General features: G+C 35.4%; 1 protein-coding gene across 1 annotated transcript in view; it reads right to left on the bottom strand.

Moving 5' to 3' along the window:
* The window catches only part of GABRA1 (gamma-aminobutyric acid type A receptor subunit alpha1), a 57,139-nt gene extending 38,737 nt beyond the window's left edge, over positions 1-18,402 (bottom strand). Inside the window, exons 1-3 of the mRNA XM_043464781.1 lie at positions 17,956-18,402; positions 15,536-15,624; positions 12,101-12,213 (exon numbers count right to left, since the gene is read on the bottom strand). Of these exons, the coding sequence (XP_043320716.1) occupies positions 12,101-12,213; positions 15,536-15,609 (187 nt within the window). The 5' untranslated portion in view covers positions 15,610-15,624; positions 17,956-18,402. The remainder of the gene's footprint in view (positions 1-12,100; positions 12,214-15,535; positions 15,625-17,955) is intronic.
* Positions 18,403-23,605: the final 5,203 nt, after the last annotated feature.

Raw genomic sequence — 23,605 nt, forward strand, 5'->3', positions numbered from 1 at the left:
CAAGAAGCACATATGATACAGCAAAAGTTCATTTAATAGGTTCCATTTCAAGCTCAATGTAATTTTATGTTAGTGGCTCTGAGGCATATATATCAACCAATAAAACTTATGTAGTTTGGTGACAATCCAACACAGATATATTTTTTTTTAAATGTTGCTTGTATAAAGGAAACCTTTGTTGAGAGGTAAGAATGAAAAAGATGACTTTGTAATTTTCAACTTTAGCTCTGAGACATAACAGTCCAGTATTTTAAACAATTCATTTCATTGACCAGGACATTTGTATCTTTGGTGTAGTATATTAAAAAGTTGACCCAATACATGCAATAATGAATTCGTTTGAAAATCAAAAATTTTATCCCCTAGCAATTCACTTGTAAAGAGTTAAATGTTCAGTATAAATTTGGCTCATGGAAGTCATGTTATACACATAATGTGTATCTCAAATGATAGAATAATTTTGAGGTGGAGATACTCCCCTCCATAAACAATCCATTATTTTTTAGGTTTTGTCCCCCACCCCCAACAATTTCATTGGCTCCAAAATGCTTAAATGAGCCTGCTGATATAATAATTATGTGGGATTTACTGTTCAATGTTTCAAAATAAAGAACATAGCTTGAGACAAAGAGAATAGAGTTGTGTTTTTAGAACTCATTTCCAACCTCAACTTTAACATCCAACATCCTGTAGCAACTGCGGAGCTTAAGAGAATAGCTGTCAGCACTAGGTCTCAGATATATTAACCACTTGCCTCTCATACCATGTCCCTCTTCTCACCTCTTCCAGCAGTCATTCCCCAATACATACATCTCTCTGTCTACTGCACATTTATTTCCATATATACACATATGGAAATATATATTTGTATACCTTTTGTTTCTTAAGAGTCCAGCAAGAGCTCACATTTTATTAGAATGTCAGAATGACTTCCAATTAAAAATCATAATACAATGAAAACACACTATCTAGTCACAAAAGCTGGAATTCATCTATTCATTGAGCTTATTTTTGTCCTTTCTCTTTCAAGATTTCCCTTTATAGATCAAGTAAAACAATTCATTTTGTTCTTGAAGTTGAGTTTTGGGTCTCTCCAGATTACAAGCTATAAGGTTTATGATGAATATTTTATGGCTTTGAGTGACACTTATGGAAGTAGGATTATGTCCTTTCTTCCATTTTTATTTTTAAGGCAGGGACCTATCGTTAAATGCACACTTACTTGGGGAAATAAGTGTCCCTGTTTTCACACTTGCAAATGCTTCGTGGCGTGGGACAATTCTCTTGGACTCCTTTATTAGTATTATCTATTTTGGGAGTGTGAGGAGAAAATACTCCTCGAGGTAGCTAGCTTTTCAAAGCTTGGCTTACCAGATGTTTTAGGGGCAACCAATATGCTTTTTTCTTAAATGCTGAGGAGGATGTGGAGAAAAGGGAACCCTCCTACACTGCTGGTGGGAACGTAAATTAGTGCAGCCACTATGGAGAACAGTATGGATATTCTGTAAAAAACTAAAAATAGAGCTACCATATGATCCAGCAATCCAACTCTTGGGCATATATCCAGAGAAAATTATAATTTGAAAAGATATATGCACCTCAGTGTTTATTGTAGCACTATGTACAATAGCCAGAACATGGAAGCAACCTAAATGTCCATCAACAGAGAAATGAATAGAAAACAAGTGGTACATATATACAATGGAATATTAGTCATAGAAAGGACAAAATAATGCCATTCACAGCAACATGAATGGACCCAGAAGTCATCATGCTGAGTGAAGTCAGTCAGAGAAAGACAAATATCATATGATACCACTTATATTGGAATCTAAAAAAAGAATACAAATGAACTTATCTACAAAACAGAAATAAAGTTACAGATGTAGAAAATAAACATGGTTACCAGGGGGGTAAGGAGGTATGGGCTGAATTGGGAGATTGGGATTGACATATACATACTACTATATATAAAATAGATAACTAATAAGATAACTGATAAGTGTTATATAGCATAGGGAACTCTACTCAATAGTCTGTAATGGCCTATATGAGAAAATAATCTAAAACAGAGTGGTATATGTCTATGCACAACTGATTCACTTTGCTGTACATTGGAAACTAACACAACATTATAAATCAACTATACTCCAATAAAATTTTTCTAAAACTCTGTTCTATCTATCATTAAAATGCTCTGAAGAAGTGAACTTGCCAATTATATGGAATATTTCTCTCTGCTGTTTTTAGATTGTTAGAAGATGATTTCATCTGCATCCTGGGGGAAGCAAGATAATCAGAAGACTCACTTTCTATACTTTCCCTTCTAATATAGCTCCCTTGTCACATGTTCAAGTGGTTTTATTTGTCATCAGTGAATATATGGTGGAAAAAGAAGTTACCATTGCTGTCAAACTGCTTATTATGTATGCTGCTGAAAGATATGTCTTGGACAGTACCATGCTCATTTCTCCAAGAAACCATGTTTTAAATGAACGTGGTCAACATCATCTACCCCTGTGTTTCCGAAAATCACTTGGGAATGCTACTCTAAAACATTACAAAAGCTTTAGAGTAAGCATAAGCCCAATATAACATATTATGTCATTTACAAAAAAAATTTTTAATAAAAAATATAAGTTCATAATTTAAGTTGAGACGCTTCAGAAAAATATTTTTAAAATTTAAATTCCCTGAAATATCACCTTCCACATAAATCCACTGTTAATATCTTGGTGTATTCCCTTACATAGTTTTTTCTATTAAAATATATACTTAATGATTATCCTCAAACCACATTCTCACTCAGTTGAGTATCATTTCAGTGGCAAAGAAGAGAATCCTTTGACCAAAAGTGTCCTTCACTTCAGCTCACCAGGGAGTCCTTAAGTGGCATGTGAAGTCATTCTGCTTTAAGATGAACATTTTATAATCTGGATTGCAAAGGTTCAAGATAGAGGGTCATTGTGAAGGAACTTCAGCCAAATTATAAATAGTCCATGGTTAACTTGCTTTTTTGAGAAAATAATGGTGGTTTGAAATCCAGTCCTCTTCAGATCAACCAGGCCTAAATGGAAAATGCACTCATACTCATGTGTTTTGGCTGAAAGCTAAGGCAATGGTTGTGGAACCTTCTTTTTCCCAATTCTGGAAAAACATTGTCATTTCCCCCCTCTCCCCTCCAGCAAGAATTTTATATTTATACATATATATAAAATTTATTATTTAAGGAACAATAGAATTTAAATCACATGCTCTAATACCAGACTTTCTTGACTTAGCATTAGACTCTGAAGTTATTAGAAATATCTGGAAAGTATTCAACGCCTTTCTATGTATCTCATGGGAAAAGTAAAGAATTTTATGCTTTGAAATATTCTATTTGAGAGCATACAACATGAGGCAGAAACTTCTAATGAAGTTTAGCTAGGAAGATTACACACCTAACCAAAGTTATACATGAATTAACCTCTTATATAATGAGGAAACTGTCTGCAAGTGGAAATCAATTAAAATAACTTGGTTGGAAGAAATGTTCAGAGACTAGATTAATCAGCAATTAATTTTTTTCCAATCCAATATTTTTGTCACAATAATCCTCTGTCCAGTGTAAAATAATCAAGATTCTTTAGAATTAGTACTAACTGTATACACATGTTCAAGTTTTCAAAGGATAAAGATGGAATAGAGTTATGTAAAATGAAATTATGATGGTGGTTATTATTACAGTGATTAAGGATATCTAAGACAGTACATCAATGTAAATTAAGTTTATGATGATTAAAATTATTTTTTAAACAAGCACACCCTTCAAAGATATGTTTCACATACAACATGTACATATTATTTATATTACATATATGTGCACACACATATATTCACAAACACACATATATGCATACACATATGTACACACTATTATAACCTCTGTAACAGCTAGACAGCAGTAGATCTGTTTTTACTAGGGATTTCCTACAATGCTGATATCCTGCTGATAAGTATTGAAGTAACAGATGTTTTGAAGTGATAATTCAAAAAGATGATTAGCGCTTGAGGCAAAAATCAGAAAAGCAGTGTAGTATAGTAAGTAGTAAGCACATTGGATTAAGAGTCAAAACACTTGGATTTTAACTCCGATTTTCCTAGAGAACAAGCTATGCGATTTTAGGACAATTCTTTAATGTCTCTTAGACTATTTTATTACTTCTTCAGTGAAGAAATAATACCTGCACAATCAACTCCATTCTATTGGATTGAGAGTCAAATAGATGTATTTTCTGGGTACATTAGTCAACAAATGTTTACTGAGAGTTTTCTATGTGCTAGGAAGGCACTTTTCTAGATAACAGTAATACACTGGTTAACAAAAGTACAATTGTTCCTGTTCTTCGGCAGCATATCTCATAGTCTCAGGTAACACATATTTTAGGTAAATAGGTTAGAAACATAAATAGGTAAACAGGTAGGTAGATAAACAGAATTATATACATAACTGTGTATAAGCACATATGCACGAATTACACTAGTTAATGTCAGATCATTATAAATGCTCTGAGAGAAGAGGTGGCATTTGACTTGTGACCTAAAAGGTGAGAAAAATTCAAGGATGAACAGATCCAGGCAAAGACATTTCAAGGAGAGGAAAGAATAAAGCAAAGATCTAAAGCATAAAAGAAAGAATAAAGCAAAGATGAGAATAAATGCACTTTGTTTAAGAAAGCCCATACATCTGGAACTTGGTGATGCCGATGATCATGGTATAAGATGACACTGCAAGAGACCCTGATGCTGGGAAGGATTGGGGGCAGGAGGAGAAGGGGACAACAGAGGATGAAATGGCTGGATGGCATCACCAACTCGATGGAAATGAGTTTGAGTAAACTCCGGGAGTTGGTAATGGACAGGGAGGCCTGGCGTGCTGCGATTCTTGGGGTCGCAAAGAGTCGGACACGACTGAGTGACTGAACTGAACTGAACTGCAGAGGTAAGAGGGTCCACATTTAAAGAGCTTTTTATAGAAGCAGGTGACCTTTGTTCTAATGTAATAGGAAGCTTTGGGGTAATGAAGTGAAATAATGTTTCTTGTGGTTTAAGAAGACAACTGATTCTTTGTAAAGAGTGGAATGTAAGAGTGACTAATGTTTTTAAAAAATGGAAGAGGGAATCAGTAGTGAAGAATTGTAGGTGGTATTTTGTTAGGGATTCCTATTACAACAATTTAATATGGCACTGGCCATATTTTCAATGGAAATGCTGTCTACTAGGAACTCAGAATAATAGGAACTCAGAAGAATATTCACTGGGCCCAGTTCTGTGTGCTTGTAACTTATGAAGGAGGTTTATTGCCTCCTGCAAGCTACTTTGCTGCTGTTAATTCACAGAGGCAGTCACTATATGGGGTCTGAATTGGCTAGCATCAGTCATTATAATAAAGTATTTCTTAAAACCCCACTTTGAAATGGTCCTGTTTAGAAATTGAAAATATCTTGAGCTCACTACATAACCATCAATTTATACTCCTACCTTCTGTGGGGTCGCACAGAGTCGGACATGACTGAAGTGACTTAGCAGCAGCAGCAGCATTAGACAATGTTTCAGCTCCCTGCCAATCTGCCTGGAGCAGCGTTTTTGCTCCTTGTCCTTCATTTCCATTCCCTTAATTTTTTACCGTTTTCTCCTACCTGCTAAAGTAGAGCAACTTAAAGTTCGTGATGCAACTGCTAAATCTGGATATGGAGTAGAAAATCACATTTTGAGATGTCTAGCCAATACCTGGTCCTTTTGTGTTTTCAGATTTCCAGAACTCAGATGATATAAGCATCTCCCAGGGAAAAAAGGTAAACATATTACAGCAGATACTCATCTCTCCTCCACTGAGGATGTCCCTCCTTCACTCCTTATATCACGGCATTTCTATTGGGAGAGGGCAAAGCTTTAGAAAAGGATGTAATTGCTGTATCGGAGAAATGGGTTTCTTTCAGTCTGTATAAGTCTTGATCAAAATTGCCCAATATGCAATAGCTTTGAGGCATCATACTTTCTATTCCCATTATGTAATTTTAATGAGATTTAATGATTTAATAATTATTATATAAGAATAATAATCTTGGAGGGATATGCCATCCACTTAGGATTCGGTTTCAAGTTTTCAAAATGGCAGAGTCTGTGACTATGAACAATAAGATTCTTAACTCAGAAACACTACAAACATGATTTTTCAAATTAAGAACTCAAGTTCAGGCTGTAAAACACCGACCATCTAAAGAATATATTTATACACACACACACACACACACACATATATTTAATAGTTCACATTGGTTCTAGTATCAAGAGAGGAAATGTTAAATATATAAAAAGGTCAAAAGTAACTGCACAAAATATAAACTGCAGTTGTTTACTAATAATTTGGCCTTTATAACCTGAGCATAGTCTCAGAGGCTACATTTTATTTTAGGAAGTGCTTGGCACCATGATCTATACACAAAAAGGAAAAATGGAAGCAGGAAGTTTTTAAACATGCTAAAACATTCCTCTGGGCATCTCATTTGGATTCACTAGACAAGCTGGCTTCATGAGCTGACTGGATCTCTTAGCCAGTAAAGGTTAAAAGATGTTCTCTGTTCATTTTAACAGTTCTTCTTGTGTCTTTGGTAACTGCTTTTCCTCTAAAATTCAACTGAATTATGGACTGTCTAGATATAGTATTTCAGTGGAAATAGACTACATTAAGCCAAAGTGTGAGCATCTGCTCCACACCTTGCATTAAAAGCACCAGACAAAGCTATCGCAAATTCAAAAAGAAGAATTCTAGAGTAGAATTTCAGAAGTTTATATGACAAGCTATTAATTGGTAAAGTAAATTTATCAACAGCAATAACAAATATTGGAGAAGTCTAATGTTTTAAATTGTTTTGGGGTACTGTCAGTAATTCAGGATCTTTTTTATTGAAAGTGAATATATTGTGACATAATATCTTGTCCTCTAAATTTTTGAAATTCTGGCTTTTTAATATAAATACAAAATGTGCGCTTTAAGTTAGGTGAACATAAATAAAATGATTGCCTCTGATTTCAACATCAAACAGCATATAAAAACATAAAAAGATCACATGAATATCAGATTTCATCTTGAGATAAAGTCTAGTTACCTAAAGTTTGTAAAGTTGCACAAAATTTTACAGAAGTTAATCTGACTTTTTTTTTTGCCTCAGAGCACTCTTTAGTGTTCCACCTTGAATTATTTTGACATAAAGAAACATAACCCAAGATGCCAAGTTAATTCCCCAAGGAGCCAATACCACTTTGCCAGCAGCACTCATATCCAGCCCAGTCTCCTTGCCTGGTGGGAGATACTTGTTATCTTAAAGCTGAGATCTCTCACAGTTATTAGGCTAAAGGAAGTCTAAAAGGTCTCATACAGGCATAAAAAAAATCAAAAATTGGGAAAATCAAGAAGATAAGGAGTATGCTTCAGGCATAGATTGTTTAATCAGATAGTATGTCAGTGCTCAAATACCTTGAGAGAAAATCCCAGCTACATTCCAGTTATAAATACTCATCCAACTGATAGCTTCAATTAAGTAAAATCTAAAACAACAACAACAACCCAATTCTGTAACACAGGAAAAAGAAGAAAATCTTAACTAAATATGTTAAGTATATAGAAGGAATAAATAAGTAGTTTCACTGGTGGTTCAGTCATAAAGAACCTGCCTGTAATGCAGATGTGGCAGGAACCTCGGGTTTGCTTCCTAGGTCAGGAAGATCCCCTCGAGTGGAAAATAGCAACCCACTTCAGTATTCTTGCCTGGAAAATTCCATGGACAGCCCATGGGGTTGCAAAAGAGTCAGACACGACTCAGTGATTAAAAAAATATCAGGAATAAAGTCAATTCTCTCCCTACATTCCTACCTACCTATTTACTTCTCCCATCCATCTGGGTTTGTCTCATGATGAGTACACACGGGTACTCTTTCACTGCAAAGAGAGACGCAGCCTGTCTAAATGGTGGGGCAGAGAGGGCGGGAAAGATGTTACTGGAAGCACACTGCTTCTCCTTAAAAACCTGAAAACTTTCTTCAGAATGCAGTTTTGGATCTTTGTTTCTGGATTGTTCTTACCCTGACTCCTAGAGTGCAGGGAAAGCCAATGAGATGGTGGCTGAAATTTTACCCAGATAGGTGTAATTTGGGGGAGAGCATCATTTAATGTTTTAGAAAGTTGGAGAAAATTTAGGCTTCTTTAGTTTTAGATTCACAGCCAATAAGGAGAAACCTTGAGAAAACAGATTTCCTCAGAAGGTGTTTGGTTTGTCTTGATTTAAAATGAAAAAGGAATCTTGATTAATCAAGGAACACCTGAGCCTAGCCAGCCTCGTAACCCAGATGCCTCTCCCGTACCAGCTTCTCTAGTTGTTCTCCTCTGCCTTCTCCAGCTCTCTCACTTTCCTCCATTCTTTCTCCTTATTTTCAATACCCTCTTTCAATACCCTCTTGCTCTCCTTTCTGCTCTAACCTTTCCTTTCTTATCTTGCCTTTCTTTTTTTTTTTTTTTCTTTTTTCTGGATTTTACCTCCTCTCCTTCCTCAGCCATTTTATTCTTCTGTGGTAACCATGCTTTAGGCAAGAGCCTTTCAAAAACATTCTTTGGTCCCTGGTTGCAAGGAAGAAGGAGCCCTCTACACCATGCCCTCAAGGAAGGCAATATTAGATGAGAATGAACTCAACAATCACTGAAAATTTTGATTTCTATTTTCTGGCTACAGATTATTTCAATTCAAGTCTATTTAAAGCTTCCTTCCTTAATTTTGTACTTAAAATATGAATTTGCCAAACGTTTTTCTCTTTATGTCCCTGAATAGAGGATATTATAGAATTCCACACACTATCCTTTTTAGTGTTATCTTTTTTAAATTGAGATGGACTTCCAGGATATAATTTTTTATGTTGTCCTTAAATTTGTTTCTTAATTTTTGGATCTAGGGTGTACATTTCCAAAGAGTGGTGTTACACCTTTGGATGCTGTGTGTATTTCTAAAAGACAGGTCATGATGAAACTGCACGTACTAGAGTTTCTTACGTTAGTCTCAAGTCTTAGCTTATCACATTTCTATATTTTATCAAGACATTCAGAACAAAATATCCCTGCCTTCTGCACAATGTTGTTATTTTTATAAAACCAGACTTTTATCATAATGAGACAGTGGGCTCCTTTCTCTTGCAAGAAAAGATTATTCCAGCTATGATCATGAACCCACTATGAGGAAATTTTTACCCCCTTTATAAGCTAATGATAATCTTTCAAGTATTGCCTCTACATAGTTTTTGCATTGAAAAGCAAATGAATCATGTAAAAACTTGATTTTTACAATGGAGAGCTACTAGAATGCATGTTAAACTTAGCTTACCAGAAATCTATGGTAAAGACATAGAATTAAATAATTCTGTAGAAATGTATGTAATAGATAATTTCAATTTATAGCATCCAAAAATCATGCATGATTTTAACATTTTTCTCTAATTCTGTAGCTTATTATCTTTATAAAATATCTAAAAACTGTGTTTAATATTTAAGGCTGTATTTTTCTAAAGACAGATAAACATTCTTAAAATGTACTTAAACAGGTAAATGAGATAGGTAATAAACACATCCCATTATATCCCTTAAAACTGAAAAGGCACTCCAAAAAATGACAAAAATTAAGATAGTGTTAAAACTTTTTCATAAACCTCAAATCCATCAGATTTAATTGCAGTATTTTCTAGGATGACAGATAAAATAGAAATAAAGGAAATTATTTAGGCTACTTTAAAATTTGTTTTCATGTCTATCATAACCTCAAAATCACCATTTCCAGAAATCACAAATATCAGAAAATCCTCTTTAAAAAGAATAAAGCAGACCCATTTTAAAACTTTTTCCTGAGCCCTTGAATCCTCTACTATGGTAGAGGACATTATATTCACTTCAATTAAAAAGAATGTATCTTATCTATATTTAGGCTACCACTACTCTGTTCTTTACATAACTATCTGTTATTCTGAGGGGGTTAAGTAGATAATATATTAGATTCCATGAAAATTGCTGCCTGAATTAATGTAGTTGTTTCTGTATAATAAATTCACTATTATCCTGAGTCTTGAAAGAGTAACTTTTAAACTCATTCTGAGTCTGTATTATGTATCTTCGAGGTTTGTGGCTCTCCAAGATTTAGGTATGCATATGAGGAGTAGGTGAAATGCTTCCTGCTTACACTATATTTGATTAAAGAATTAACATATACATTTATTAAAGTTATTATAGATAATTAAATTTAAATTAGCAGTCATGGGTGTGTTACCTGTACTCCAAATAACAATATGACCACATAGCTGATTATTAAAGAAGGTGTATGTGTGTGTGTGTGTGTGTGTAAAATTGTTTAACAGACTTAAAACTATGCACAGAACTTAAAAGAGGATACTCATATTCACATGCTAAAGTATTAAATGCAACTTCCTAAATTAGAATGAGGATAAGATTTTCTAGATATATTATAAAATTCTGCAGATTTTCTATGGATTGATATGGAGAAGGAAGATGAACAAGTAAACAAATCAGATGCATGCCCATTCATAAACGTTATTATCACTATTCTGACTCTTTTTGTCCGTTCCTCCCCTACCTGCGGTCTTTGCAATTTATTTCAAATTTTATAAACTAAGAACAGTTTTCCTGAAACTGCTCTAGATGTTTAGATATACACAGATTTTATGTTAATACAGCACACACATATTTATGCACTCTATTTTGTGACCAATACATTTTATTTCTTAATACTTTTTCAAAGAACTTAGTAAGGGGAAACCAAGTGGAATACAACAAACCTGGGGGAATTTGTATAGCATGTCCTAGAATGAATGCTTGAGATTGATAAGAAGGGACACCTGGTGAGACCTTTGACATATTTCTGAATTGCGCCTTTGACAAAGGAGTTTCCCTTAAACCTCTGAGACACTAATGGCACTTGGCGGTCTCAAAGCAGACCTACGACCCATAGCCTTGTGATCACACTACCTAAAGTATTAAAATGAAGATTCTAAATCCATGTTACCATTCTGTTTTAAAATCACAAATTGAATTCTTAGGCTTCTTATTCTTTGCATATCTTTGCTGTCTAGATGGAGAAGAGATGAATTTCTTAAAACTGCCATTTCATAGTAATTTAAATATTTCTATTACATAGTTTCAACAAATGCTCTGGATAAAGTACAGCATAAATTATAGTTTGGAGTCATAGATTCTACCCTTAGTTTCTTATGTGACTTTGAACAATAATTCATTTCTTTGCCTCATTTGTTTTACTCTGAGATCAATATTTTGTTTTGACTTTATTATTCTTTGCTTAACTAAATAAGATAGGTTGGTTATCTTATTCAAAGGCCATTTAAATAAGTGTGTATTGTCTTGTACTATTTGCTTTTATTGTTATAAATATTATATTATTAACTGCTATCTTCTTCCTGAGTAGAAATTCATTAGTAAACCATTAACTGGTATACAAAGAAAAATACATTTTTACTACAGAAAATTACGGTTTAAGTTTAAATGCACCGAGATAAAAAATACTACCATCTATCTCATTCACCTTTCGTCCCAGAGATGGGGTTAATCTAACACGAAATAGTGGATCAGTCTGTAATATTCTACAAGAAATGTTTACAGCAACAGATTCAGAGATATTCTAGTTGAATCCAATGCAAACAAAGCAATGTGGAATGAAATAGCAATGCAGTCTTTGGGCTGGAAGGAAGAATATTACCTGCCTTTCTCCCTTGTAAAATCAAATCATACTTGCAAACAGTTATGAATGTCAAGTAAATGTAACATTACTTTCATGACATTATAAGAAGTTTGAATTGCCTTTTATCACGTTTGGGTATGTGCATGGGATGACCATGGAAAATTGAATTAGCATTGGGCAATCTATTGAGAATAGGATGAGTCATTACACTACATGCTGTCATTCTTCTTATTTTACCATGTAGAGGGAAGCAATGTTTTACTAGTAAAGGCTTAATATTGTTCTCTAAAATAAAATACAATAATGCTACTCACCTCCTAATCCCGGTCTCAGGCGATTGTCATAACCATCTAGGAGTCGGTCCAAAATCCTGGTGAAGACAGTGGTGTTGTCTTTAAGTTCATCTTGTAATGAGGGTTGTCCATAGCTGAAATATCAGAGGCAATAGCTAAATTATACATTTTGACTAAAACCTTTTTCCAAATAAAGCCTTCCGCAATTTTTTCAAATTCCTTTCTATTGAGTCTTAATTTGAAAATTCCTTCTGATAAAGTAAAAAAAAAATCATAGCTTAATTCTTAACATTTTCTCATATTTGTTCTCATAGGTGATATGCTCTATATTCTAATATTTCTAACTATGGAAGGAAAATTATACGACATGAGTTGTCTCTTTACATTTATAATTCTCAGTGTGTGTACAAAGTTGTAATGCATGTTTTCTCTGGTGAAGCAAGAACATTAATGCACACTACTGAAAAACTGAAATCTGGAAAACTTCTTCCCAAATTAAAAAAATATATTTATGAACTACCAAAGTAATTAATAGCTTTGTTTTCATTTAATATGTAGAATAATCCTAAAATTGCATCTACCAACATGCCTCCCTTCGTCCACTTCCTATGTTTCTTTTGTGGTTTTTGATGTTCTTTCAGGTGTTTAAATGAAAAAAATAGATAGAACTTGTTACTTATGATAATTATTTGTTCACATCAGTGTGTAATTTCTATTTCCATTAAGGTTTATGAACCAATAAGCCAAAACTTTTTATAATTTGTCTATTCAAACCTCTAATTAATTGAATTTTTGTCCTTGTTGGTCTTAGAAGTAAAATATACCCTGGAAAAGGTAAGGTCCAATATTCTAAATTTATGGTTTTACTAAGCAGTAATGCAAGATTACTGTTTTAAGACAGCACAGCTATTTGTGAGCAGAGTTTGAACTAGAATCCAGTTTTCTTTAACCTTTAGTCTAAAACATTATTTTCATTCTTCTATGTCAGAGTAATTATTCCTGTTTAATTCTTTCTATATGAATATCTAGTTTTTAACTCCTTATCACTACTAGTCTTTGAATTTTGATCATGTAATAACCACAGTTCAAATATTGTATATTTATTATATCAATCACATTATTGTCTATGCTCCTTAAGACATATTTTATGTAATGGTTAAGATGACACTTCCAAAATCCTTTAGAAGAAGAGTCTTCTATTTTAGGATAGATCACACTTACTGAGACATTTCATTGATAGCTCTGACCTTGAGAAAAAACAAATATAGAGTGTAAACTAAAAAACTGACATAAAAATATCACTCTCATACTTTCTACGTAATATGCTTTTGGCTTCTCACTTGTGTGTTTATATTACTGATTAATCTAAGAAAAATAGTAACAGTTGAAACCAGGATTCACTTATTTGACAAAAGCAAGAAATATAATCAAGTATCAATTAAAAAACAAACACTATTGTTTAGGTAATTAATGTTATATTGGTAAAATGCAAAACTTTTCTGATAAAATTTTAATAAGCTATTATAATGAAAATCTATTCATGAATATGAAATATATTAAATGTACCTCTTTGAAACAGTTTTACAGTATCATAAATTCAATATTAATACCATGCAGATTGAGGGTTTCCTCTCTTTTGGCAAAATGAAAGATCTTCCTGGTTTCTGAAATCAAATTTTCAACAAGCTCTGTGTCTTCCAGGATGTCTCACTAGCAGATGACAGCAGTAAAGCAAAAATAGTTTTCTGAAGGCAATTATTTTTAAAAACTCATTGTCACAAAACCTACTGCCATGCATGCATCTTTCAAGGATACTAGAAGGTCATCTTGATAAAGGTGGAAAAGAAATGCTAGCACACTTTGAGTTGTAAATAGGGCCTGATCAAGTATTCTAAGGAAGAAGCACTAAAAGAAGAAGGGGAAATGATGAGATGAAGTGACATGACAGAGCATATTAGATTGCGAATATGGTTCCCCCAAAATGGAGTGGTCTATTACCTTTACCTGCATTTCCTTTGTTTTTATAGCATGTGTCAAATTCAGGAAAGGCTTTTTTCCCCCTGGTTTGATTTTATAAATGTTGTTCTCACCAGTTGTTTGCATTGGAATACAAATGCCAAAAGAGTCTTTTCCCTCCCTCCCAGCAAACCATTTCTGCTCTGCCAACTGGAATGATAATCATTCTTTTATGTGATTTTCTTAATCAGGTTATGCTTCATCTTTAATTCTCATTTACTATGTAATTGTCAGAGAATAAGCCTAAGATCAAGATCAAGATTATTTATTTGCTATTAAACACTCATGCCAATGTAATGTCTCCTAAACTGAATATATAATTTATAATTTGTAGAGAAATGTCAGTTGCAGTACTTGATTTTGATTCCGTATGAGCCACTATATAATAAAACACTGTGCACTAACTCCATCTACAGGTCATCACAATAGTAACACTTCATATAATTTTTCAAAAGCAGTGAGGAACCTTTTACTCCTCAGATTAAGAGTATTTGACAATAATGCATTTCCTGTTCATCTGGCAGTCATTATTCACCATGCACAATAACAAACATTAAAAATGGACAACTTCTCAATTGAAAAAAATCCTCCTAAATCCTTACATTTCCAGACTATTCCATCTCTTTGCCTTAACTTGTAAGGGTTCACTTTTCGTTACATTATGGAGAATCTTAGATTTTTATAGTATGGCTAAGACTTTGGCCACAGAAATAGATTATACTAGAAATATAAAAGCAGATAAAGGAGAATCTGAAATACTTGGTCATTTATATCTCTGCTATTATAATGTATCTATAAGCTTGATGGGATCATTAACTAATATTTTGAATATAGTTAATCACATTATTACATTTTTCTCATAACTTGTCTCCACAGTAAACTTAGAGAAGTTCAGTTTTATCTACCGTTCTTAAATGTGTCTTGTATACTCTACTTCTATTAGTTATAAGTAATAGTTTCAAAACAAAATGCACATGCATTTATAAAAACATATAACATTCAAATTAAAAATATTATTCTAAAGTTTCTACTTGCACATAGTCAGAAGTTACTCTATGATCTTTGCAACTAGTTAGAAATTTTCTTGTTGGAAAATCAACTTACATAGTATGCAGATATTAATTGGGGTAACTTTTTTATGAATTAGGAAACTGCATGTTTTGTTCGGTTACAACTGAGCAGTGAAAAGTTCAATTTAAGAATTAAATGGTGAATTAACACATTCCTTAACAAAAGCGTGTTAAGTGTATTCTAACTAACATGCAAATAAGATGATTATTTTTTCATACTGTTCTACTTTATTAGCGGGAATTTTATTGCAGTTAAGTTTTTTTAATCCCCTTAGTCATGAATTTATCCAAGGTTAATTTTCTTCACTCTGAAAGAATAAATGAAAAGTTACAGAAATTCTCATGCAGATTTAAAATAAAGGGTCCCCACCTTCTTCCAGTCAGTGTGGTCAGAAAGAGGGTCCAGGCCCAAAGGTAGTCTGAGAGACCCGGACTTTTCTTCATTGCGGGCTTGTGCAGCTGAAAAGTAGAACAAGTAGAGATCAATGTCTCTTGCAAGAAACATCAGGTTATAACCACTAGGGCTGACTGAGGCAGTTCAGATAAATGCTTTGAAGTCAGGAAATGACCTCACTGGGATATGACACCTCATTGGAAGCAATGGAAACCTGGACCATCCATTCTCCACTTTCCCTTCCATTTCTCCATTCAGAAATATCAGTGTCTTAATTTCTCCTGTAAAAGAATACAAGTTGAAATGCTCTCAGGTGATAAGATTGCTCAACATACAATTGTGAGTTGTTTTTTTCTCTAGGCTTTATATTTCCAGTATAGTTTGAATTACTGTCCTCTTGTTTATCATCTGATAAATTTGACCTTTCTGATTTGAGTTCCCACAACTGCACTGTGCATTAAATATCTTCAGCTGGTGTCTACAATGGAGAGAGCCTGTTCGGGGGCTGTGATGGGGTAGGTTATTATGCTTTGATGACTGAATTCATCTTGGGGTTCTGGATACACCTTGATTTCAGAAGCAACTGCTATTTATCTTAAAAAAAAAAAAATCATGAGATGTGCTATTGAATCCTGAAGTCGTGCTTGTAATTCTCTGCCTGTGATTGCCTTGTTAAATATGCTCACTAATGCTTCTGTGGGGCTAAAGGACATACTTTATAGTCAGTCCATGTGCTGGTCTCTCACACACAAACCACACTCACATAAATGCACACAAACATGCCTACACATATCTTTTAAGCCCTCTTGGATTCTGCTGGATTGCTGCTAGAAAATGTTTCATCTCAAACAGATGGAAACTGGAGTGCTTTGCTTTGCATGAATAAGGGAATCTTTTTTCCCTCTTAGGTAAAGTGCAATCAATCACCGTCTGATTGTTGAATTTAGACTTAGGTAGTGGGATGCTGGAGGGATGGAGGAGTCTGGAAAGCTTTGAGAATTTTTAAAATTATCTATTTGTGCAGTTAGTTTTTCAAAATAAGTACACTACCTGGAGAAGGAGAAGATATGGTAACACTTTATTTGAATGTGCTATAATTGATTCCAGTTATGAGAATGTTCAAGGTAAAATTTGTTAGCACTTCCCTGAATCCCTCAGGAGGGTCAGTGATTAATGGACTGCAAGTCTTTTAAAGCATATTTTTCATGAGACACTCTATAGTTTAATGTGGTATGCCTTTAAATACATATACACAAATGCTTTCCACACTCTCTGGAATCATTTATATCAGTAAAAATCATTCCAAATGGCAATGTAAGCAATGAAACATAATTAAGGTGCTTACAGTGGACAGTCTAGATCTAGAGATAAGAACTGTGAGATTCACAGTTTTTCCCTAAATTAGTGACTGCTTTTAACATAGAAGAGTTGAATAGGATGAGGAATATTGGATAAATATCCTCATGTTAAAATATTGCATCTAAATTGCATAATTATATTAATCTTTTATTAATCTTCAACATCTGTTATGAAGGAAAAACAACTTCCCCTACCCTATTAATATTTGTTGATCTTTATAAAAAAAAGGGTAATTCCCAAAGGAATAAATGAAACAAAACAAAACCCCAAAGCAAGATACCATTGCTTTCTGTCCTCCTCTGACATTTTAAAAAGAGGAAAACAAACCTATCATGGCACTTGAGTTGTTGAGTAAGAAAGTTTCTTGCAAATACAAACATAATAGTTTAAGAGAAACGCTAAGCTGTCTCCTAACCCTTTTCCACCTTCAACCTCACCTCATCAAACACACACTCCAAACACCCATATCCCATGCCACTCACATCAAATGAGAACTTGAGTTTTTTTTTTCTTCGTGTTCAGAATGGGAGAGACCCCTACACCAGAGGGCATTTCAGCAGCAGCGTCCACCGGAAAGGAGAAAAGAGGCTTTTTTTTTTTTTTTTTTTGCACCCAGAAGGAGAGTGCCTTCCCTAAGATATGCAACGTTGAGACAGGTTTTCTACACCAGCGTCTTAACTTTAGAGGATGCCCCCCCCCAACGCCCCTCCCCACTTCACCTCAGCTCCCTTTTGCCAAAAAAAAAAAAAAAAAGGAGACCAAAACAACATGTCACCACCCACCCCGCGGAATACATTCAAATCTGCCTGCCAAAGGAAGGAAAGAAAAGAAAGACGGAGAAAATAATAATAATGACGATAATGCTCCTAGACCGCTGCGGTTTTAACCCTGACAGAAAAACATTCGCTGTGTCTACCTGCTGTGGGATCAGGTTCTTGTCCTGTTCCCTTTCTCTTTTCCCTATTGCATTCTGGTCTCTCCAGCAAGGAAAAGGCACGTTCAAAGCCCTGCGTGCTGCGGTCCGAAGCCGCACTTACCTCGGGCCCCCTCTGGGCACAGGATCGCTCCAGACCCGGGAAAAGTCTGCGAGAGAAAATCGTGGAGAGCTGGGAGCCGGCGCGAGTCCGCGAGTCCGGGCGCGCCAGCAGCGGAGAGGCGTCCTCGCTCCGCCGCTCACTCACTCGGTCTGAGCGGGCTGAGCCATCATGGACTCTGCGTGCTCCTCTGCTGAAGATTTCACACCCGAATTTGCTTCCCAATATTCCAATCTGCAGCTATACAACAAAAGATTTTTCTTTACCAAGACAGTAGTAATACGTCCCAGGGCAAACCGGATGTGAAATAGGCGGTGACTTCATGCCAGAGAGATTTTATTTTAGAAAGGAAGGTGGTACCAGCCTCTGAATCTAGAGACCAATCCGCCCATTTTTTATTTGCAGCACAATTTAACTTGCACCGCTCTGGCCCTAATCCCCTTCTCTGAGCTGCAGACTCAAATCCTTCTACAATCTGCTGCAAGCTTTCCCTTTTTGGGAGGGAGTGGAGACGGGGGAGGGAAGAGTGGAAAGGGTTAGAGGCACAGGGACCATCCTCAGAGTCTCTTCACACTTGCAATGTACGGACCCTCTATTTTAAGGTGTGCCTATTAAAAATACAACCGATCAGTATAACTATTCCACCTTTGATCAAATATTTAACCACCGCATGCATATGAATGGATGCAAGCTATGAGAGGGAGGCGCAGGGTTCCACATGTGGAAAGCGCACTCTCCCCTCGCCTGTCTCGCTCACACGCACTCACACGCGTCTGAGTCCTTGTGTCTTGCAGAGTCACGAATGACGAGGGCTAGGAGGGAAGAGCTCTGGCCGGTGGGAACTTGGCCACAGGCGTGAGAGTCTTTGCACTTTCACAGGTTATCAGCGCTTTCCACCTCTCCTCAGTCTGCAGTTTAGAGGACAGCAAGAACGCGCTCTGGAACCGGGTTTTTTAAGCTTTGGAGGAAACTGTTTATGTCATGATCGAGAAAAGATAACCTCCTTTAAATATGAATTATGCTGGCTTCCTAGGACCAGGAGTATTTAACTTTAAATAATTCACCCAAATAATTTCTAGGCAAGCGTCGTATCTCTGTTTCCGGATTCATTTCCTTGCCTTGTAACTCCATCATTCTCTGGATTAGAAAAATGAGAGAGAGGGGACGAGAGATGAACAGAAAGATTTTTAGAAGTCAGGTCAAACAGAGCCTGCTTTTACTTTTTTTTCCCCCTTTCTCTTTCCTCTTCTATTACCCTCCGTGGTGGCTCTCCACCCACAAATAATTATACACTGAAGGGAAGGAGGGTGTGTTTCAACATCAGTCTAACTACATTTCCAAGGAATCAGGGACGACTTGTAGTTCTCTCGGATTTTGTGAATGGGTGTTTGTAGCAGAGAGGAGGTGGGTGCTGTGTTTCTGGAAGCATTTACTGAAATGACCTGATGCTGTGGGAATTGTCCCTTCAGCACTTTCTTTCCCCTGGACTAGGTAGCAGGTGCTGAAAAGAAAAGATGGGACTCCTCTATGCAAAGCTTCTGGTGAACAAAGTGTGAACTTTGGTGAGCTTCCTAGCCATTTTCCCAGGAGGATTTCTAGCAGAGGAGACATTTCTGATATGGTTGTATCTCTGGTAAGGGAAGAGAAAAATCTACATGGCCCGTTTATACCACTCCTGCGTTTTTGATTCTACAAGTGTTCCTTGACTCTGTGCTTGCAACGCAATCAGCTTATATGATTGAAACTTAAAACAGGTGATTGAAATAATAAGAAATATGTAATTGAAGATCACATTCAGAGTTGGGCTTGGTTCTTCTGAGTTTTGAAGGAGAAGTGTCATTGGGAAGTTATTTTAGAAATGAATCTTCAAAGAAGGGAGATTTGAAGATTATTTCATAATACCTTTGTTTTTGGGCAGTAATTGCTTACTCTGTTCGACACAACAAATGTAATGTATTCTTAACGATAGCCACTGAAGGAGCATCAAGAGTTTTCCTATGTGACATTACCCAATTTTTATTTATGTGCTTATCCATTAATTTACTTATTTATTAAGGAGTTCTGAGAATAAAATTCACTTTAGTAAGGTTTTGAAACCCCAGGTTAACAATTAGAAAGCATTATTTTCTTACCTGGCAATATAAAATCCAATGCAATAGTTCTGTTTTGACTTGAGACAGATACTCCTAGATATGACACAATTTAGACTTTTTTCCCGCCTTTGGCTTTATAGTCACAACTCCTTTTACTTCTCTTTACAAATTGAGAATGATTTTTATAACTAATGACATACAACCAAATCACTCTGCTGATTGTTTTTTTGAGCATAAACACTGAACTTTATCATTTGAGCAATGATCTCTGAAAACAATGCCAATCACATCTTACTTGAGACTAAAAGTGTTATGTGACTCTCCAGCAAGATACAACTACACATTTCCATAACTTTCAAAATAAATGAATATTTATGAATAATTATCAAATTTATCAGAAAACTATGGTAAAAATATGAAAATGGAAATACCCATATGATGATTCTCTATTTAAGATACAATATCCACAAGATAGGTTTTGCTAGATGATGTATATGTAATTTCTTTTGGGACATGTATGTTTTTAATGAATAAATTGTGGATGTTTAAAATATTGATAGTTTGACTATTTCAAAAAAAGCAATTGCAATTCTAAATTATGAATGTGGTTATTATTTTCCATCTAAGTTATCATTAACAGGTGCACATAAAACCAGGGAATAAACCATAAGAAATTAATGGCAAAGCAGTCATTTATTTTATATGGTCTTGTTACATTGACTCTTTTAGATAGGTGTTGACATTTTTGTTTTTTTGTTTTACCTAGGGGGGGAAAACCCTTTAATGTGAGTGTGCTTCTGATTGAATTAAGTTCCTGAAATCACAATAACCATGACATTTAATATTCTTAAAATATTTACTTATTGCCAAATAATGTGCTAATCAATTTGCATAAATCATTCCATTTACTTCTCAGATCTGTGAGAGATAGTCGTGTATCCCTCGTTTACAAATCATTCAATAAATTATGGATTAGAGAGAGTAAGAGATTTGCCCAAGGTCCCACAGCTAGTGAATGTTTGTGCTAGAATGCAAACTCAGATCTTCCAACTTCAAAGCTTATCCTCTTAACCAGATCTCTACATTACTTTATTTCCTTAAGATGTGGTTGTGAGTTCATGTTTAGATCTGTTTTATTTTTATGGCTATGTTTGACCATCTTCATAGCAGTCACATAAAACCTACCTCTGAGTATTTAAAAAAGGTGTTACTTCGTGATGAGCTTCTTTCTTTTGATGGTGTAATACATCCAATTGCACCGTGGTGTCAAGCTGACTTTAGTAGTTAGAAGTTTTCTGCCATTTTCCTTCTGTCTCATGAAGCTAGTTGTGAAATCCCCTTGAAACAGTCACTAGTTCTGGGCAGAAGGGACTTGAGGTCAAACTTAGGACCAGAGATCCTGGGGAGGTCTAATAGCTCTATTTCCAGTGTTGCAGTCTGGTACATTTTGCTTTTTCTGTCAATTTTAAATGGCAGGAAGCCCTGACCTAATTGAAGAAGTGTACTGATTCTTTTCAACAGAAATGTTTTCACTTTATCCAACTAAATGTGAACCAAATGAGAAAAATAATATCGAGCATGTTCTCATTAATTTAGGGTGGCTTTTCATCATTTACAAAATAATTTTGGGTGACGGAGAAGAGGTAAGTAAAATGATAAAATATCAAATAAGCTTCAGCTGAGATCTTGGGTAAAGTGTTGGTTGCTCAGTCGTGGCCAGCTCTGCAGTCCTATGGATGGGTAGCCAGCCAGGCTTCTCTGTTCATGGAATTCTCCAGGCAAGAATACTAGAGTGGGTTGCCATTCCCTTTTCCAGAGGATCTTCCTGACCCAGGGATCAAACCCAGGTCTCCCACATTGCAGGCAGATTCTTTTACCATCTGAGCAACCAAGGAAGCCCAGAGGGTAAAGTGGTCTTTTAAAATGTATTTGAATGGCTCAAATATATACATTGGAAATATATTTTAATGTTAATATTTTAATGGCCATCTGTCTATAACAAGAAATGTACAGGTGGCAGTTAAATAGAATTTCATCCTCATTTATATATATCCAAATATATATAATTTATAATATTTGGATATTTATATGGAACCATTTCACTCACTAAACTTGCTCCCCACTTTCTAATTTTGCTGTATATGATACTGACCGTCTTGTTAATGAACTATACACATGTCCACAGGGGTAGCCCTTCAGCTATAATTGATATTGAACTAATAGTTCAGTTCAGAAAAAGAAAAGAACTGTACTTTAAGGTAATAAGGTAATTCTGTACCTTAAGCTAGACATCTTTGTCATCATGTTAGACAATTTTTCCCATGCCTGAAGGCTAGTTTGACATCTCAGCATTGGTAAGTACAGTAAAAAGAAAACCAAAATTTTCTCATACTTAAGTCATAAATGTTTGACATTCTAAAGGCATGTAGAGATTGTTTGCTCCAACCACTCAGACAAATAAAAAAGATTATGTAATTTTTTCAGTGATTTTTGCAGGTTAGCATGGTGCGGAAGCCACGTGGGGCTTCCCAGGTGGTGCTAGTGATAAAGAGCCGCCTGTCATTGCAGGAGACAAAAGAGACCTGGGTTCAATCCCTGGGTTGGGAAGATCCCCTGGAGGAGGGTAAGGCAACCCACTCCCATATTCTTGCCTGGAGAATCCCATGGACAGAGGGGCCTGGCAGGCTACAGTCCCTGGGGCCACAAAGAGTCTGACACAGCTGAAGCGACTTAGCACACAACACATGGCAGAATGATTGCTCATATATGGATACAGCTCTTTAGTCACTGACACCTAATAGACTTGTGGCCATTGGTATTTACTCAACTTTTCTGAACCTCATTTTCTGAAGTTTTAAAATGAGTTACTATTATCTCATTAGCTGGTTGTGGCATAATATGGGAAAACAAATGCAAAATACATAGTCATCTTGTATAACACTGTATATATCCAGTGAATTTGTTTCCTTCTCTTTGATCTTAACACAAATTCATTATTTATCAAACATTTTAGTGCATTATCTTCAGCATGTTCATATAATTCACAATACTGATTATTTTATCCACATTTTCCATAAGCTTTAACTGAACCAGAAAATTCTCAGTTATCAGACAAGGTACCATGACAAGCAAGCTCACATACCACCTTAAATCCTCAGCCCATATTCTAAGGTATTCTGAGGGGGGAAAAAAAAGTTTTTTTCCTTACACCTGCCTTAGGCATAGAGTACTTTACATACAATCCAAACCATACATCTCTATTTAGTTGTTCTTTATATTTTCTAGGGTTAGTCCCTCAGTTGTGCCCAACTCGTTTTGACCCCATGGACAGACCCTGCCAGGCTCCTCTGTCCAAGGAACTCTGTTGAAAACTTCTAACTTCCTGCTCCCTGCATCCATTCCCCTCCTGAGTTCTTTGATCATCTTGACCATCATTACTCTGACCTCTTTCTCTAGTAGATTGCCTCCACTGTCTCCACCTCACTTAGTTCTTCTAGGGTTTTATCTTATCTCTTTGTCTAGAACATGTTCCCCTGCCACAACTTTTGTCTAAGTTGCTA

Source organism: Cervus canadensis, chromosome 4 (assembly GCF_019320065.1).
Source record: "Cervus canadensis isolate Bull #8, Minnesota chromosome 4, ASM1932006v1, whole genome shotgun sequence".
Lineage (NCBI taxonomy): Eukaryota > Metazoa > Chordata > Mammalia > Artiodactyla > Cervidae > Cervus > Cervus canadensis.